Here is a 19,289-nt window from a genome sequence, read left to right as displayed (position 1 = left end):
TGTTTCTATAAACACAGATCGAAGTGAGGAAACAGTTATTTTAACATCAGTGACAGACACCTCCCTTTGTTGGACTGCATAGCTGGAAAATACTTTTATTTATAGACTTTTTAACCAGTTTTTAAAGCCACTATGTGTAGATTCCACCAAGAAGGAAAACATTGAGTAAATCTTTTAGTGGATTAGTAAAGTCACCATGTTTCCAAATGACTTCTTCACTGAAAGCAGAAGGGAAGAAGGTCGGAGTGGCTATATAGTGAAGCTACTAAAATAAAACTGAATCCCAATTGCCTCTATATGTGACGCCCTGCTGTGTTGGAGTTCCTTATGTGGATCATATGAATGTTTTCTAAAAAAAACATGTAGATTGTTTTCACCTGAAGTAATTCATAAACCCGATTTGGTTTGCCTTTCTATTTAAGCAAAATGTGATACTTTTCCAGATTTAATTTCCAAAATCTTAAAAACAAAACACTCTTTACTAATCTGTTTTTTTGTGCGCCTAAACATGAAACCACATGATGGAGCTGGATGCTACAGGGATATTTTACAGCTTTTAAACATCTGGACCACCTTTGGGCACCTCTATTTAAAATCATTCGTCTTAAAACCTGATTCTGTTTGTTAGGATTTTATGCTGTAAAAACCCTAAATAGGGAATTTTAAGGCTTTGTTCCACATGTGATTGAAATCCAGCTCCGGTTCCACAGACGTTTAAAATTTCATTATCAAAAACTTAGAGTCCCTTATAAAACCATTTGTTGGATTTTTTTATTTTACCAGAATATGGAATAAAGTCTGGAAACATTCTTGACATTTTCTATTTTTGCCCATAACTATCCTAACTTAAATAGTTATAAAAATAAATGCCTCATTTTTTATTGACCTTTCATAACTCACAGAAACTCCAAATCATTTTTAAATCACTGAAATCCTAAAAAAAAAAAAAAGAAGGTAAAGTTTTCCTTTGCCCAAATTAAAACCAGTAAAATCAATACTGAAATTGGAAGGTAACTTCTACGCAGGAAGATCTGAAAATATTTCACACAGTGGCTGTGATCTAATGAAGACAAACAAGGTAACATCCCCCAGTGCAGAGCTCAGCTGTATGTTGAAATAAACATCAGTATCAATGCCATCAGCTGTTAATTCAGCTTACAAACTGATCGAATGGTGGAAACAGTCTGGCTCAACATCACAGATTAACTTACTGGCTGGTTGTTTTATTCACCAGAACTATTACAACATGTAGTAAGCAAAAAAATAAAAAACTTCAAAAGTTTTGTCTGTGTTTTCAATCTCGATTGTGAGTAAATTGCTGTGATGTAGAATAAAAAAAGGCGTCTTAATAAAATGTCTTCCCTTTAAATACAGTCGGTCCTAAATAGTAACGATTTTATGGATATTTTCATTCACTCCTCGGGATGTAATGTTGACAATACTAATGATTGTAATCAGATTTTAAAATATTCATGTGCAAATGATCACATTTAATTAAAAAAAAAAGGTAACACTTTGTAATGGTCATGTAACAAGAGTGTTTCTGCACACGCTGAACGAGCTCCAACTCCTGAGCTCCAACCCTTTGGTTCATTCACTCGTGCTTGATAGTCTGCTCATTACAGAGCTAGAAAGACAGCGTTTAGTCGAGTTATCAGAATATAGACAATTCAAATCAACCACATACTCTCTTTGGTGCAATTACCCCTCCCCCCCCAAACTTCAACAAAAAAATCGAGAACATTTATATCAAAATAAGAAAAGAAATCTGATATAATTACACACAATCCTTTGGCAATGAAGACACCACACCTCTGATATGTGCAGAATACAAACCGCTTTGGAGTCCGACATCATTTTACACTATATACAAACACACATATATAGTGTATATAACAACAGCAATAAATCTGTTCTAGTGTCTATAAATATAGGATAAAACCTCTGTCTCAGCACATTTAATATATACCTTTTTACATTTCTATGCTGCTTTAGTCATTAACTCACTTCTTAAAGGGAAGTCTTGCCTTTGCGACTGATGTGATGAATGAGTGTTTAAAAGCTGCTTTTCTCTAACCGTTTGCATTAACATGTCATGAACACAACAGGAAAAATGTACTGTGGACATAAGCGGAAGTGTGGTGATGGTTATACTCTTGGAGGCGACGAAGACTTAAGGCTGCGGTCTCGGGTAACCGTCTTTAGTCAGCTCAAACCTGCGGCATAAAGAGATTTTATTAGAATTTAGAAATGAACGCATGTTAACTAAAAGCACATATGGGATCGGTAAAGAAGAAAGCTGAAGATCTGCTCGGAAACAAATGAGATGGAACCTTTTGGGAGGCAAGGTCAATCCAATGGAAGAATCAAAACTCCAACTAAATTGTTTTTCTCAGCTTCTTTCCAAATGTACTTTTATGGTGAATCAGTGCACATAAATGAAAATATGAGGGGAAAAAATGGGTCGTTCTGCCCCCGTTTGGTTGACATGATGCTAATGATCCGTAATAAACTACTGATAAAATCATATAACATCTGTATTTCTACTGAGGTTAAATTAAAACTAGGCTCTCGTTGAATTTAGGGGTTTAAGCAGGAAAGAGGGCTGAAACAAACACAACCAGCTGAACATTGTAGATGGACCAAGACATTAGCTGGACGGCATTTGCTTTTTTATCGATACGTGATTAAGGTTGCCGATTTATTATTGCAGCTAATTTGAGATAAAAAAAAAGTTAAAGAACATGCATTATAGCTTCCTCTACCTGCTTTTCATTGTTAATTTATTGTTTGATTGTTATTAAAGGTTTCTATTTTGCTTAAATTTAGATTGGGATAACATTTATCATTGTGTCTTTTCTATCATGTAAATGGAGGAAGAAAAAACAAAATCTGCTTCAAAAATCAGTGAATTAATGATAGAGGCTATGAGTGAATCAGTTAGTGAATAATTTTAAATGGAGAAACAGACGGCACATATTTTCTTCCCTCCTTTGACTGCATGAAGTGTGTTGCAGAGCGAGGCTGACTGACAGACACCTGTCAGTGTTTTGGAAGTGGGAGGGGCTTACAGCAGCTCTCGCTGCTCGCTGAAGACAATAAAGTTGGATGATCAGTCTTTTTACTTGATACTAAAGTGTCAAAGACTCAATGAGCATTACCACTATTGTCATAGTCAACTTTATTTACAGGTGGAGACTCATTTTAGAACACAGTTCTAGCAGATTTGAACTAATGTGCTGCTTTACTGTTTTAAATTTTGTTTAAGATGCTACGTATCCCAGGATAATAAATAGTGTTGCACTGATACCGGTATCAGGCGGGGCCCCGATCCAGCACTAAAATGGTGGTATCGGTATCTGTGAGTATCAACAAATAGGGCACCGATACAATTTTGAGAGCCAAAAGTTTATTCAACTATTGTCACCCATTCCAGGTAGGCAATAAAAAGTTCTACTGGATTAACTTTGTATTAGTCTCCTGCTTCACAAAGGTAGGCAGCAGCTTGACAAAGCCATGATGGTAATTATTTTACATTCAACTAGTATGCAGTTCTTCATATTTATACATACACACATCAATTTCAAACAGATGGTATCGGTCAATACTTCACAGTCAGGTATCGGGGCCAAAAAAATGGCATCAGCGCAACACTAGTAATAAAAAAAAATAAAAAATTTCTTTTTTGAAGCTGAGTAAAGAATTGAGTTTCCATTAAAATCTGCCTAATATGCATCGATGCTTCAAACTTCCTGCTTTTCTCCAGCTGTAGTTAAATGGAAGATGAACAACAGTAGCACTTTAAGCATGGAGGAAAGAACTACAAAAAAAGCAAGCTTACCATTCTGTCCAACCTTTACTGATGTCTTCATTAACTAAATTAACCAGAACCTGATGAGAACACACAAAAAAATACACATTTACCTTATTAAATAAGATTTTAGGCGGATGTTGAGAGGTTGAATTTCAAGACAACAAGGTAAAACCTCTGCAGATCTTACCAAAAACCACAAGCTCTTTAATTAATTTAAAGATCTGCTCAGGAAAGAATCTACTGGAACAAGAATAATAATCAAAGCAAACCTTTCCTAGAAGACCTCTGTTTTTGGACAGCAGACCTCCGGCGTTTTTCACTGCAACATCCAGAATTCGCCTGTGGTACTCATTTGAGCTGACGCTAAACTCAACCCTGAACAGGAAGGAGAAACCCAGCTATGATGAATTCAATCACAGTAAGGATGTGAGAAACCGTTCAATAGTCTGACTTACGTTTCGTCGTAGGTGGGATTGAGATTTCTTTTGCATGTGTGAGTTTTCCTCCTTCCTGACCTTCTTTTGTCAGGAAGCAGGTAGAGGCGGACGTAAGGGTCAGAGCCGTGATCAGTGAAAGAGATCAGGTTTCTGCAGGGGCAGGCAGGACAATTGTTAAAACATATTGCTAAAAAAAGAAAAAAAAGAGGGTTTTCCTGTGATTGTTTTCACAGCCACATACCTGCATGCGTGAACAACCACAATGAGCCTGCTCCTCGGCGAGCTGTAGCGGATGGTCAGCTGGATCTCACCCAGAGGGAAGTGGCTAGAAGCTGAACCACTTCATGTAAACAGAAATCAGGTTAGCAAGCTATGTCTGGCTTGGCATCATAACAGATGTCTATTTCCAGTTCCTTAGAATCACAACAGAAAACCATTTCTCAAAAACGTAAAATTGAAATACAACAAAAAAGAAATTATAAGTAAACAATGATATTGAAAAAAAAAATCAACACTGGATAGAGCAATAACAGCAAGTCTTTAGAGAACACATGTAGCAAAAGATGCATCTGCAGCTGAAAAAGTTCTGACATCAAAGTTACATAAGCTTAGCCTTCTCTGATGGATCTAAACAGTGACTTTGCAAAAGATCACAAACAAAAGTGTGCATGAGGAGTCGCTTCTCCTTTGCATTCAGCATTTGAAAAAATGCTGAAATCCGTATTTTCCTTAAGTGCCAAATGTGCGAAATGATGCAAAATGTAAACACTTTTTGTAGTTGTGGCTTAATTGCTGCTCTGATTTAGATCTTCTTGTAAATATTTTTGACTTTATGATGACCCTTCCAATGCTCAGTCCAGCATCAATTACTCTTTCACATTTAGAGACAAGTAAGCTGTGGTAAAGTGTCACACAGAAAGAAATCTATGAAAAGAAAGAAAGTAAAAACAATATAAATGTATTTTCTCTGCAAATGAATCTGTCACTAAATGAGTCACATCCCAGATATCAGATTCCAAAAAACAGAAGGATGCTTAGTTTTACAACAGAACTGTTACCAGTATCTATCGGGTGACTAAACCTGGAGGTTCAAGGTCATTGCAATGTCAGGATGTACAATATTCTTACCAAAAGGGGCTGCTTGGGATGTAATAATTATTATTTTAAAGTGTTATGAAATTGTATTTTAGGGTCTGATGTGATATTTGACCAGTTGGAAAGAGAATCATGGCAGCAGATTCTCAAACCAGTGAGAGAGGAGAGAAACCCTTAAAGTTGTAGGGAAGCAGCTGTTCCAACCGTTGCATTTCCGAATGGTGCCCGACTTTACAAGAGTGAATAAAGTGAATGTGATTGATCAACGGGGCGGGATTGTTGTGGCGGAAGGTTTGCAAGAACGTTTGGTTGTAGCCGTTGTCTCGGAAGCATTTTGCTAACCAGTTAGCAACTTAGTGCTAGTAGGTTCCCAATGGAAAATTCCATTGGGACCAAGTAGCACTAAATTGGTGACTTAGAAACAACACTGTCAAGGAACGCTATGGACAGAGGAAACATGCAAGTGGAGGAGAGTTTAGTGTCGGAGGTCGTGGATGAGTCTCCTCCATCATACATTCTTTATTTAGAGGAGGAAAGCGGGGATGAAGATGTTATGGAAGAGGACGCCAGGGCAGCAGAAGCTTGGTTTGGTGTAGAAGGCTTACAGTTGTACATGTTTGAGCCCTCGCCTCGCAACGCTGCCAGTTCTGTTAGCTCTACGCCTGCTGAAGACACAGACGTCCATCGCCATGAACACTGGGACTGAACTCAATGGGAAAGGTTTCTCATTTCTTATTCCAACCATTGCATACATTAGCTGCAATATATGAATCAAGATGCTATGACCGAAAAAATTTGATTGACAGATGACCATTGATATATGATTGGCTGAATTTATCTGTTTAGGCTGATGTATAACTACACAGGGATTTTTTTTTTTTACATGGAGCTGCCTCTCTCCCTGACTATACTGAACTAAAAAAACTCAGCACAATCTATTTTCCAAAGCTCTTTACTTCATTGCACTTTTTGCTCTCCTAAGAACTACTACTATGAAACAATGGAAACCTGGGATCAAACATTCCATCTCTTATTAAATTAGGTGCAGTAGTGATACTTACTTCAGCTGCTGGATTTTCTGCTCCAGCTCCTGAGCAGCAAAGGGGTTGGAAATATCGGAGGCGATGCTCGGCGTTGGCTCCTTGCCTCCATCCAGCAGCTGCTGGGAGCCAGAGATAGCCAGGTAGGACATGCTCTTCCCAGTTTCAGCTAAGCTTTGACCTACGCCTCTTCCATAACCAGCCTGCTCCAAGTCTGCGCTTCCCACAGACTTCACTTCTGACTCCCTTCGCCGGTTCTGTAGGTCCTGAGCTGAGTTGGGGGAGGTGCGAGGCACTTCGGAGGTGCTGATGGGAGGCTTGCTGGATTCTGAGGAAATAGAAGGTCGTGGGGTAGGGTCTGCAGAACTGGACCTGCGGACCTGCACTGATGAGGGGGTGGAGCCAGATGCTGAGCTGGCATCCTTCTCAAGAGACAACACCTGATGGAGAAAAAAAAAACACTTAAAAGCTTAAAAACATGTAATAGTTCGACTGAAAGGTGACCTTTTTTTTCCTCATATCGTGGATGTTTTACCCGCAGAGCTATCTTCATTTTTAGGGTGCAGCTTGGCCCTGAGGTCTTAAGGGGGAAGCGCTGACTCAGAGTCATATCCTTTTCTTCTAAAAGGCGGGTCAGAGGTAGAACCAACGTCCCCAACTCACAATCATGCTTTGCATCCTTCACCTGAAAGACCAAGGGTTAAAAAAAAAAAAAAACTCAGCGGAGAATTCAGGAGGAAGCCTGGAGATACAGACTAGATAGACACCTGCTCACCTTGACCTCAAGCTCCTGCTGTTTAGGGTTGTGGATGAGGAAGGTGAAGTTTTCCTCCCACACTGGTTCATTGGTTTTATACTTGATCTAGAAAAATAAAAATGTAATTTTAAGCGGGAAGAATCAAAACAGTCTAGAAAGCCAGCTACTCAGAGAGGCAGTTAGGAATCTGGACACCAATTCTCTATCCCGACACTTTAAAAATGTACTTTACATCAGCAGCAATTATGCGCTAAAGAAAATGAAATAAGCTCATATTTATTCCTAGAATTTTTTTTTTTTTTATAATTGAGGGGTAAATCACAAAATATTAGATCACTTTTTTAAATAACAATGGTTCAAATAAACAGTCTGACTCTTGTGGTCTTACCTTGCTGTCAAAGGACTTGTGCCCCACTGTGAACTGGACAAATGGACTGGGATCACTGGCCACCTTTTTACCTGACTGCAGGAGAAAGAGTGCAGAAAAAATGTAAGGAAAATAGAACAGCATTTTCTAAAAGGTATACCTACAACAACTTGAACAGAGATGAGACCAATAATATCTCCGTTTCAGTTTTAATAAAATGTTATCAAGCTTTATCTAGAACAGAAACTCTGGGAAAGAACAGGTAAAAGTCCCATGACCCAAAAGTCCAGAAAAAACCCACCAAATCAATTAAAAAGAAGAAAAATGAATCAAATAGTGTGAATGTAGCTCAGGCAGTTATGCTGTTATATATGACACAGACTGTTAGACACAGTTTTAGTCAGCTGACATGATGGTCAGTAAATGGAGCAGCCAATGGATATGCAGATTTGAATGGATTAAAGGTACACTATGCAACCGGTGTTGATTTTCCAGCGAGGCTCCCCCCAGAGGGCGAAAGTAAAAGTGCACTGTCGTAAATATGCTCAGCTGTTCTCCTGGTTTCTCCGTCAAGCCAGGCGCGGTTGTTTTGAGCTTAGCAGTCAGGAGAACGCAACGAATCACCATGTCTACTACGGTAAGTGACTATTTTGTTCAAATTTTCGAGTTTGAAAATTTAGCATGTTTTCATACATTATTTGTTATGCATGTGTCTAAATAACAAAGATTGTAGTTAGCCAAGTTCTCGCCGTAAAGCAAGACCGACTCTCGCGATGCACATGACTTCTGAGCCTGTTGGTGCGGGCCGAGGGCTCCTGCAATTGCAAGTACGGCATTTCCCCTACAGACCACCAGGGCGGCCGAGAAAACCTTTGTTCCGACCTGAAATGACTCATTTAATCATCCAAAACGTTATGGAACACATTAATTAACTGAAAAGTGTTGCATAGTATGCCTTTAAAATACTTTTATCTGGAGGATGAACCATTCTCCAGATGTAGAGGCTGATCCTACGGTAATTATGTGTTTGTGGAGGCGTCTCAGTGTTTCCTCTAGGCTTCAGTGTCTGAACCATATGGGTGTTCACTGTTGCTGTTACCTTGATGGCCTTACTGACCGAGGCCTTCCTCAGCCCCGCATGGTTGAACTCTAATGGATTGCGCTTTGATTTTCCCCCAGTGAAGTGAGGCAGAAGAGAGTGAGACATACAGAAACACACACACACACACACACACACCGGGAGGTTATTTAGGAGGAAACAGGGCATGCAGGGAGGAAGAGGTGGAGAAGTTGATGAAACACACCATCACCGCCAGCATCACCAAAGGATTGGGATGCAACCACATGGTGAGAGAGACAAAGAGACAACATGGATGATTATATGGTTAATGACATTCCCCAATTAAATGAAGCTACAGGTGGAGCTGAATAACAATAACAATAATAATAATTTAAAAAACAAAAAAACATTCAGGTTGAATTTAGAGAAATCTTTACTGGAAAATCAGATGAATTCGGTAATTTTAAAAATTCACATTAAAATCAAGAATTAGGTTTCTCAAACTATGGGGGAGAGCTCCCTCTAGTGGCATTCAGATACTGATCAACAAAAGTTTCCTATTTGTATGTATGAGTGGTTGTGTACTACCAGCTTCAACAAACGATTTCATTTGATATCTACCCTAAAAATATATAGCTAGACTTGAGTCACATAGATCAATATAATGCCAAATGTTAGGTTTTAAAAAACCTTGCTTATGATCGGCTTAACTGGAGATACTCGCTGACTGCTGATCCAAAAAAGCCAGTGAGTCTTAAAAGTTTTGCCATGTTATTATTGGCTCCTGCATGGCTTCTGTGTGAATGGCTCCAGATAGGAGCTTAATGGATTAATTTTCAGTCTTGGAACAAAAAAACAACCAAAAATACTTTGCTCTCAAACAAATGAGCGTGGAAAGGACAGTAAAGTAACAGATTCTGATGTCTCTACTGTGATGCTTGTTATAGACAGAATTATTACTGTACAACCCTTAATGAATGTTACTTTATTATAAAAAAACAAATTATAAATTAGGTTTGGATAAATGGAAACTTCAATAGTCTTGGGAGCTTTTCTATAGCATACCTAGTTGTTTATTTTACCAGCATGATATATATGAGATACTATTAAAAATATCCCAATGCTAAATATCGCTGTATTTCATTAGACCATATTCAAACTGATCTTAAATGTAAAGGCTAAATTCCATTTTATTTTCTTATTCAGCTGCTCTACATCACCCACAGTACAGCAACAAAGATATGTTGTCAGGTTTTGCAGAGCTATATTATTATTCAATTCAGTTTATTTTTATATGGCGCCAGTTCAAAACACTTCATCTGAAGGCACTTTACAATTCAACCAGATTATACAGTCAAACTGATTTAAAGTTCTCTATCTAAGAAAAAAAACAATTGATTGCCTGGACTCATTAACTCAAAGGCAATTCCTCACACTAAGCATGCTTGTAGCGACAGTAGAGAGAAAATAACTCCCTTTTAACAGGAAGAAACCTCCAGCAGAACCAGGCTCAGTGTGAACGGCCATCTGCTGAGGTTTACTGGCAGTATCATTATAAAAATCACAGTATCGTCTTTGTTAATGTATCAAGATGTATCGTGTTGGGATATATTTATTGCTATTTGTATCGCACCAACAAATTCTAGAGTATTTCTAAGAAATTCCTCTCATGTTGGGACAACATAATGATGTGACCGATACATGTGTATTGTGTGTTTTAAATGGCTGTTAAATTATTGTTTCCCAGCTGTGAACGTAACACCTTGCTCCATTCATGTTGCCCCGTGTTTCCTATTTAATTATTAACTTATTTTACAAGACTATATTAAAAAAGGTGACTTTGCATCCCATTGCAAATGAGATAATAGCTTATAATGCATGTATACAATCCATTTTCAAAAACAGGCTCTTACCGCTACGATGTAAACCCATTCTGTATTGTTAAGTATAGTTAGTTGATGTTTTTATGATATTTTATCCCTATTTTTATTCACACTTAAATCAAATAAATGTTATATTACAAATATTATAATCAAACATTTTTAATGGATGTTCTGAGCGCATCGGAGCGAACTGGAGCGGAGCGAAATCCTCGCTCTGGCCTTTTAATTGAAAACCGCTCTGCGCTCCACCATATTTCTTCCGCTCACATGCTCTGATAAGTACAGGTTTTAATTTTATGTGGGTAATGTGAGAAATGTGAAAACATTTAAAGTGTATGAATATATTTCCAAATGAAAAGCATAAAAAAAACACATATTCATGTACGGTGTGTGCTAGCTTTTGTGCAATAAATGACTCTTGTGCTGGGCACAGGTCCAGGAGGAAGATTGCTGTTGATCGTCAATTCTTTCTTCTGATGTTCTTTTATTGTTATGACCAATCTTTGGCTTTGGACTAAGTCAACCCAAAAAGCACTAACAGTATAATGGTAACAGGGATCCAAACTCATGCACTAAACAGGATTCATGCTGTTCAGGCAAAATGAGACTGAATCACTCCTTAGCATTCTCCATACTGATCTAGGATGCAGAAATCAGCTAGTGGACTCACAAATAAGCTCCTATAGAGAGAAGATGTGTTCTCACAAAACACAAGGCCAGCCGACCGTCTCTCTTTTAAGTAGCCTGAACCCAAGTTCCCCTCGAAGACGCTCTTCAGAGGGAGAAGAAGATGCAGGGGGAAAAAGAAAGAAAAAGCAGAGGAGGCTGAGAGGAGAAAAGTGAAGCCTGTTGTTGATCTAAACCTCTAAAAAAACACTTTTCTTATCTTAAAGATGCTGAGTGAAAATACATCTAAAGAAAACCAATGCTTTCCCATAAAACATATAGATGAAAAAAAATATACCCAAACTAAGTTGCAGCTGATATTAGCTGTTTTTTAAGTCAAATTTTTTTTATCAAATATTGCATTGAAGCTCTGTTAAATGTGGCTATTCCAATCCAATAATGCTGAGTGAAAAAAAATCTAACTAGATAAGGTTAATATTAACCAATTGTAGCAAGGGACCTATAGGTTAACTGCTCTAAAAGCAAGCTTAAAAGGTCCAAAGAAAATGAAAAATAACTGGTTGCAATCATCTAAGATGCCTGTGTAGAGAATGTTCTAAAAAAGAGCTTTTACAATTGAGAGGAAGCATTTTTCATAAGATTTTACTGAATTTGTTTCTTAAAATGTTTTAAAGTTAAATTTGTTAGAAAATTGTCTTTAATGCTAAACAGTTCTGACGTGAAATGATCTTTTTGTATGTTAGGATGACATATTTTCACTCAAGTTAAAAGGTTACTGAAAACTCAAAATTATAACTTTTAGTGCTTCTCTGGTTGAATTTAGTTTCCTGAATGTGGTTTGCTTACTGTACGAATAAATAAAATTAAATTATATAATCCAGTTTTACAGTTGTAGTTTAGCCAATTAACCACACTAACATAAGAACACCAATACATCTAAATAAAACTGTCTCATCTTTTAAGATAAGATGGAGGAAAAAAAGGCAGAAAGAAAGGATGAAAGTAGATTAGCGGGGAACTTAGCGGGTCAGATCAACTGCAACTTTTAACATTTTCTCTAAACTAAAAATAAAAAAGATTCACAGGACAAACCCTGAGTAGTCTTTAAAACCGATTAATCTGTCCCATTTAAAGCAAAATAACCAAAAATCAACAGGTTTTCCATAGGGTGAAGGTTGACTCAGTGATTATAAACCAAACGGACTCACCGGCAGGCCCCTGGCTGAATCCAGAAAGACGACCAGCACTGCAGACGACAGCCCGTCATTGGCATGAGCTCTATCTGCCTTGATGCTCGCCAGTGCCTTTAAACGGAGCCCAGAACAGAATAGAGTCACATTTTTATGCAATGTGAGTTACATGTTCCTGCCTTACAGCAGCTCGTCTGGCTCTATTCACAGGCTGGGCTGCTTGTAAAGCTGTGTAGTTCTACCTGGTCCAGTTTATCCGGTGAGGACAGCAAAGACAACCACTCCAGTTTCAGGTGCAGCTTCCCATGGGCCACATCCTCCAAAGAGAACCACTGAGAAGAGGGAAAAGTCTTAATATCTGATTGTATAACTTTACAGCTCAGTCTGTGGAGATCCTTTCCTGTAATATTTCTACAGTTGACCACAAAATTTATTACACTAAAGAAAAGAAAAAGCTTACATTATTAAGATAACAGTGTCAGAGAATGTGTTTTGCAACAGACACTTTATGGGAGAGGTGTTACGACAGTGAAGTGTTTTTATGGCAGGGAATGTTTTTGTTCGAACCTGTGTTAAGAGAGCACATGTTAAATAAAACGGAGTACTGAAACAACAACAAGGAACTCATTATTTTAGAATAAACAAATAAGTTTATTACAAACAGCTCTGCCTATTTAGCTGCCTTTTCTTATATCTCTGCACAGATAATTGTGGCTGCCCTCTAGTGGACATAGAGCCTCACAGCAAACTCGGTCATGCTGTGGTAGATGGCCTTAATTACTCATGCCTTTCACCTGCTTCACTCTTTCCAGCTCCTAATTATCATTCATCTCATCCACCTGCCAGTTTGCCTTATATTGGGTTCAGTTCCAGCTATCATGCCCAGATCACTAGATGTTGTTTTCCGTTCAGTCTGTTCAGTTCTGTTTGTTCTGAGGTTCATGTCTTGGATCCTGGCGGCCAGAGGAAAGAGGGTTTTGTGTCTGTCTCATCTCCTGCTCGTCCACTATTCCTCCCCTGCTGAGTCCTAAGGGTTTTTGGCTCTTTATGTGGGGAGGATCAGTTTTTATTCCAGTAAGCCTGGCTCCAAGGTGGAGACCAGTTTAAAGGTCCTGCTCAAGTTCTGGTTCCACGTCCTGTCTCTGCTACCCTCTTTCACTGAGCCTGCCTGTCTGCACCTGATCCTGTTTGCTCCTGTGCGTGTCTGTCTGGCCAAGCTTCTGGACTCTGAACCTGCCTGGGAGCTCTATGATGCCTGGTACCTGCCTGTTCTGTCTGTTCCTGCCTGTTCTGAAACCCTGTCCAGGATTGGCTTCCTGCAAGTCCTCCAGAGCTGCTGCACCGGGGACACTCTGGGTGGCGCATGTTGCGACAGCCTTCAGTCCAGCAGCTGGATTGCGCCCCTTTCCAGAGAGATGGACTGGACTGTTTAACCAGAGATTTGGCAGTGCCCCGCCCCGGCATCCATGAGCTGCAGATTCTAGGAGCTCCACTTTAGTTTCAGTTTATTTTTTTTACATTAATAGACGTCTTGAACTTTCCTACTGACTGTCTCACCTTGAATACTGGGTCCCTCTGTCCCGTTTCATGACAAAGTCAACTTCAAAACACATTGATGCATGGGCGCAGGGACACTTGATGACGTTTAAAATTGCAGAATAAATCCGCCTCATAAAGGGAGCATAAACTATTTTCAGAAGCATTTACATTTTTTTGACATGAGGGCCGTTAAGTGTACCAAGCATAAATGATATGACCTAAGAGTAAGATTAATGTTGAACACTGATATTAGCCTAGATGTTCATATTGGTGCATCACCTGTTTTGGGGATTTACGCCCTTTTTACTTATACAAGATGTTTTAACGGGAAGGTCATAAAAAGGTGATGTTTCCGTTATAAAAAGGAAATTCAACAATTGTATTTAATAAGTATAAGAGAATGACAATGGCCTCATAGGTGAAAGAACAGGACAGTCCATAGAAGAGAGCAATTACCTCCTCCACCATTTGTAACTTCTTGACCTCATCAATGTCAATCATCACACTGGAAGGCAAATCATAAAAAAAAAACACATCAGCTTAAAAACTGAAGCTTTTGAAAAGTTTTATAATTGTTTAATTTTAAAAAAGGTGTTTTATGTGAAGCTTAAAATTATTACAGTAATGACAAACTATTCGTACCCTCCCAATCTGTCATCTTCATCTGGGTCTTCATCAAACAGCTCAATTTCCAGACTCTTTGGCGAATTCTCGTAAACCAGGAACTAAAAGAGAAGACACAAACCAGCATGAATGCGCTCTTCAATGAAATCCCCAGGGACAAGGACAATAACAAAAGGAAACTGGATCATAAATGTAAAGCAACAAACATCTGAATGGAAATCATTACACTTATTCAGCTTTAAGGTAAAAAAACAAACAAAAAACAGGTAGCTAAGACCGTTGAGTACCACTCACCTCAAAAACTTCGTCCCATTTCGGATTTACAGTCTCTTTTTTGACTTTGCTTTTGAAATTGTTTGTCCCGAGCTTGAGGTTTCCATATGGGTCAGACTTGCCTTTGATTAGTCCACCCAGAAACTTGTCTTTACCCAGCAGGTCCTGGGCCTCCAGGAAGTGGACTCTTAGCAAGGCCTTATGAGTGGAAGTGGAAGAAAAGTAGATGAAAAGCAGTTCTCTGGTGCAATAAGAATGGGGGTTTGTGTATGTTCTATACAAGCAGCTGTTAACACTTTAAAGCTAGGTTTCATAAAAAGGTAAATGTCTGATTCCACAATCTCCTCTAACGCTGTTCAAGCAGTTCTTAACTAGAGAAAAGTTGAGCCGTTCAGCTAAGGTGCCGCATCTATGTCTAAACCAAAAATATATTTCATTAGAGTTCAAAAATTATAAGAACTAAGTTGATCTTCATGCAAAGATCATAAGCAATCTAACCTGTAGACTACACCAGCTAAACAGGTCTGACATGCAACAAAAGAAACAGAAAAGATAGTATATTTTTACATCTTTTATATTAAAGAACTGTTACTGTTGTGTATTAAAAAAGGAAATATCTTAGATTTCTGATTCAAAGAGAACAAGGTTCCAATATTGATGATGAAAGTTCTATGTTTAGGTGTAATACCTGTGGAATGGGGAAGCGGATCCTGGCCAGTTCAGCCTCTCCCACCAGGGGGATGTTGAGACGGTTCGGTAGCACCAAGTAGCTGTAGATGATGTCCTGGATGAGGCCGTCACATAAGCCACTGATGTAACAAAGATGGACAACAGGGAGAGAAACATGAACAATAAAAAAAATATAAAATCAAATAGATATTTCAGGTAAAATACCATGGAACATTTTTTGGTTATTTTAGAGCAGGAAATAAAGCATCTCCCCAACATCCGATGGCTGTCAGCTAGATTAGTGACAGTTTTCCCCAAAAGAACAACAAAGCAGATAAGTTTGAGATGAGCCTTGTGGTAAGCTCTGTCTGGAGGATAAAGTCAGGGGATCTGTCATCAGCTGAGGTATTTCTAATCAGGATATTTCAGAAATGCTATACAAATATTTTCTAGGCATTACTATTTGGGAGAAGCCTCTAAAGCAGACCAAGAATCTGATGAAAGGACAAATATCCCATCTGGTATGCGAACACCTTTGAATCCAACAAAATAAGATGGACAGGATCAGTGAAGGGAAGAATGTCTGGGATCTTTTCTCCTTGTTACCATTACAATTGGATTTCAGGAAGCTCCAAAACAAGGGATGGCTGGACTTATGGTGCAGTAGGAGCAGAGAGGCTCAGATTCTTTGGGGATTTGGGACTAAAGGATATTATCAAACATTCTTGCCCAAATTTGTAGATTTATGTGTAATGAAATAATGAAAACAAAAAAACCACCATAGAAAGAAAACTATTAATTAGAACCTACTCTGACAGAAGTCTTCATGCGTGGCAGCATTTATCTGAGCTTATTCTGGTTTCTTTGTCTAAAGGCTTGTCTGCGATAACCTACATGGAGGTTTTTAATTCAGCTAAAATAAAACCAAAATAAAGGGAGAGGAGTACATTTATTTATCTGTTAAATTCCCAGTATCTTGTGTATATTGACCCCTAAACTGGCCTGACCTGAACCCCATAAAGACTCTATGTAGTATTCTATAAGAGCAACCTGGGCCTTATTACAGGCTGATCACATCCATGCCCCTCTATTGGGACACAGCAATCCAGGCAAAAAGAGGCTCAATAAAGTACTCAATGCATTTAATTCACAGTACACTGACTTTTTTTCACTTAAAACCAATAAGCTTACATTTTGGGTTTAGAAATAATGTCATTTATGATCATATATAATGTCCATTTCTTTTTAAATACTGAATTTAAAGTTTTCATCAGTCATTATTGTGTGTGGCACAGAAGGTAGCCTTGAGCCTTGCTGCAAATGGGGTCCTTCTGTTTTCACAGCGCTCGACACAATATAGCCAAAACGTACATCACGATAGATTTCTTTATTTCAGTCAATACTATAATCATTTGCAATATTGATATAAACACATAAACTCCACAAAACCCAGAATGTAAGTGAAAAATGCTATGATTATATACTCTAATGCAGGGGTCTTCAACTTTTTCCAGGCCAAGGACCCCCAAAATGTTCGCAACCCACATGTGATGGACCCCTTAGGGGTCGTGGAGCCCTGTTGAAGACCTTCAGCCTAGACAATAGATTGATGGATCTAAATAAGCAGAAATAAATGCTTGAAAATTATAATATATATATATCTCTCATAAGTCATTGACTTGAAGTTGAATCAGATTTAATAACAAACATCTTCTGGCATTTTGCCACTTTTCCTCTAGATGGCAGCAAAGTCTTACTTTAGCACATCAGAAACTGTTCCTCCATAATAGATCAGGTTCATTTTGACACCAAGAAGAAAGACATAATTCTAAAATTATTTTAATAATCTGTCTACCCAATGAAGTACTAACGGTCTGCAGAGATGAATAGGATACAGAAAACCTGCTTCCTCTATATAGCCTCAAATACAAGTATTTGATTATTTCCCCCCTAAGTAACGATTGTGTAATCAGACACCGATTGTTTTTCATCTAAAAAACAGAAACTAAGGTAAATTTGGATTTATGTGTAGTTTTGAGATTAAAGGTGAATCCTCACTAAGGAAGTACACTTTCCTAATGTAGGCAGAGGAATAGGAGGGTGGGGCAGGTGCAGGTTTGCAGCTCACACACACCAACACACAAACAAACATGCGCAATGGACTTCCTTCAAACTAGTTCAACAAGGAGCACTGCATTTCACTGGGTGGGGTATTTTGGAGTCTGAAAACAAACAATTAATAAGGAGAAAACTACTATGTGTCTAAACTGGGGCACAATATCATTGCACCTTTTATGTTTCAATAGCTTGTAGCTTTTTGTTGATATTCACCATGCACTTACATATTTGATATGTAAGAAGGGTTAAAATAACATGTTCTTTTAATCGCCATTCCTCATTTAATCATTGCATTTCACCTGCCTACCTCTGTATGAATGGGTGGGACATTCCTGAATACCTGTTTTTTTCCCTCACATCTTGCAACTCCAGTAGAGCAACCAGATGATTGGGTTTCAGTTTGACACCTGATATGTATTAGAAGGTGTGAAAGATGAAGGCACATGACTGGAAAGAGAATTTAGGTGCTATATAAAAAAAAAATATATCAATACAAACCTCAAATTTTTATAATACTTTAAGGTAATTTAGTCATTAAGAATAGGAAATATAGGAAATAAGGAAATATATCCATATTTTATAAAGGAAAGCACCAGGGTTGCTTTTCCATTTAACTGGTTCTCTGGTATGCTGTGTTTTTGCAATAAACAAGAGAATGGGATTTTTTAACTTTTCTACATTAAACTTCTTTTTACTTGGTTATTACTACGCTCTGCAATAGGTAAAATAAAGTGAGTAAAACTTTCTTGAAAAAAGTGCATTTGCACTTTAATTTTGGTAGGCAAGTAACTTTGTCTTCAAATAGAAAAAGATTTTTGCAATTATGACAAAAAATTTAGAGTTAAAGTACAAAATAATTTATTCTATTTTTGGCCCATAATACCAATTCCATTGGCAGATAATTTTAGATAAATGTTTGCAGAGTGTTATCTTTACAGCTGAAGGAAAAACAAAACAGACACAGGAGAGTTCCTACCGAGGGGGGGTTCGCTACAAAAGGTCTTTGCTAAAGATATCTGCTGTATATTAGCATAATTATAGAAAGTTGAATGGAAAGAAGCGTTGTGAATATACTGAAGTCATGGCAAAGCAAAGTCCATCTAAGAGTGGAGGACATTTACAAGGTGTGGACTGAAGCTGAAACTAACAGCTACTGGAGTAACTTCAAAGACTTCAACCACAACAGTTCTCGTGTTAAGTCAGTCCTGAAATGGGATTTTATTCTCTGGAATCGCAGAAAAAGAGTTGACCTTTTAACCCATGGTCTAAGTCTTATTTAAAAAGGAAAGTCTGGTTTGCTTCCATTTGGAAATCAATGCCCTACATCAGGGGTGGGAAACTGGTTCCTTAAGAGGCCGTACATCTGCGGGTCTTCTTTCAAACAAAGCAGTAGCACAGCAGACTCTAATCATCTCATCAAGTCATCAGGTGAACATTGAACTCATTTGAAGAGATGAATGGAGCCTCGTGTGATACTGATTGATGGGAAAGGTCAATTTTTTCAAAAAAATGATCAACAAGAAACTGAATGCATAAAAATGAATGCATTATATGTCGCATTTAGTGTTGCACCGATACCGGTATCGGACAGGGCCCTGATACTGCGCTAAAATGTAGGGGTGTGGGAAATAATCGTTTTGGTGATATATCGTGATATTCGGCTGCCCAATATAATATCGATTTTTCACTTCTTAGTATCGATTTTAAAAAAAAAAATGGTTACATAAAACATTGAAGGGAAAATGGGCTACCTCTGCACCCCCACTCTGGCAGAAAGCGCTGTGGAGCCCTTTAAA

General features: G+C 38.2%; 1 protein-coding gene across 4 annotated transcripts in view; it reads right to left on the bottom strand.

Annotated features, from left to right (window-relative positions):
- Positions 1–102: 102 nt before the first annotated feature.
- LOC107093631 (extended synaptotagmin-2-like) overlaps positions 103–19,289 on the bottom strand; it is a 63,633-nt gene continuing 44,446 nt past the window's right edge. The window contains exons 9-25 of one of the 4 annotated variants that reach the window (XM_015388808.1): positions 15,395–15,515; positions 14,728–14,904; positions 14,452–14,534; positions 14,266–14,314; positions 12,513–12,602; positions 12,289–12,384; positions 11,124–11,225; positions 8,610–8,672; positions 7,532–7,606; positions 7,162–7,248; positions 6,922–7,071; positions 6,408–6,826; positions 4,493–4,591; positions 4,270–4,401; positions 4,084–4,189; positions 3,842–3,891; positions 103–2,216 (exon numbers count right to left, since the gene is read on the bottom strand). In XM_015388808.1, the coding sequence (XP_015244294.1) occupies positions 2,174–2,216; positions 3,842–3,891; positions 4,084–4,189; positions 4,270–4,401; positions 4,493–4,591; positions 6,408–6,826; positions 6,922–7,071; positions 7,162–7,248; positions 7,532–7,606; positions 8,610–8,672; positions 11,124–11,225; positions 12,289–12,384; positions 12,513–12,602; positions 14,266–14,314; positions 14,452–14,534; positions 14,728–14,904; positions 15,395–15,515 (1,942 nt within the window). In that variant the 3' untranslated portion in view covers positions 103–2,173. The remainder of the gene's footprint in view (positions 2,217–3,841; positions 3,892–4,083; positions 4,190–4,269; positions 4,402–4,492; positions 4,592–6,407; positions 6,827–6,921; positions 7,072–7,161; positions 7,249–7,531; positions 7,607–8,609; positions 8,673–11,123; positions 11,226–12,288; positions 12,385–12,512; positions 12,603–14,265; positions 14,315–14,451; positions 14,535–14,727; positions 14,905–15,394; positions 15,516–19,289) is intronic. The other 3 variants (XM_015388809.1, XM_015388810.1, XM_015388811.1) reach the window with 3 other exon arrangements.

This window comes from Cyprinodon variegatus, unplaced genomic scaffold, assembly GCF_000732505.1.
Source record: "Cyprinodon variegatus isolate N-32 unplaced genomic scaffold, C_variegatus-1.0 Scaffold436, whole genome shotgun sequence".
In the NCBI taxonomy this organism is placed as follows: Eukaryota; Metazoa; Chordata; class Actinopteri; order Cyprinodontiformes; family Cyprinodontidae; genus Cyprinodon; species Cyprinodon variegatus.
This window is presented reverse-complemented; position numbering and strand designations above follow the sequence as displayed.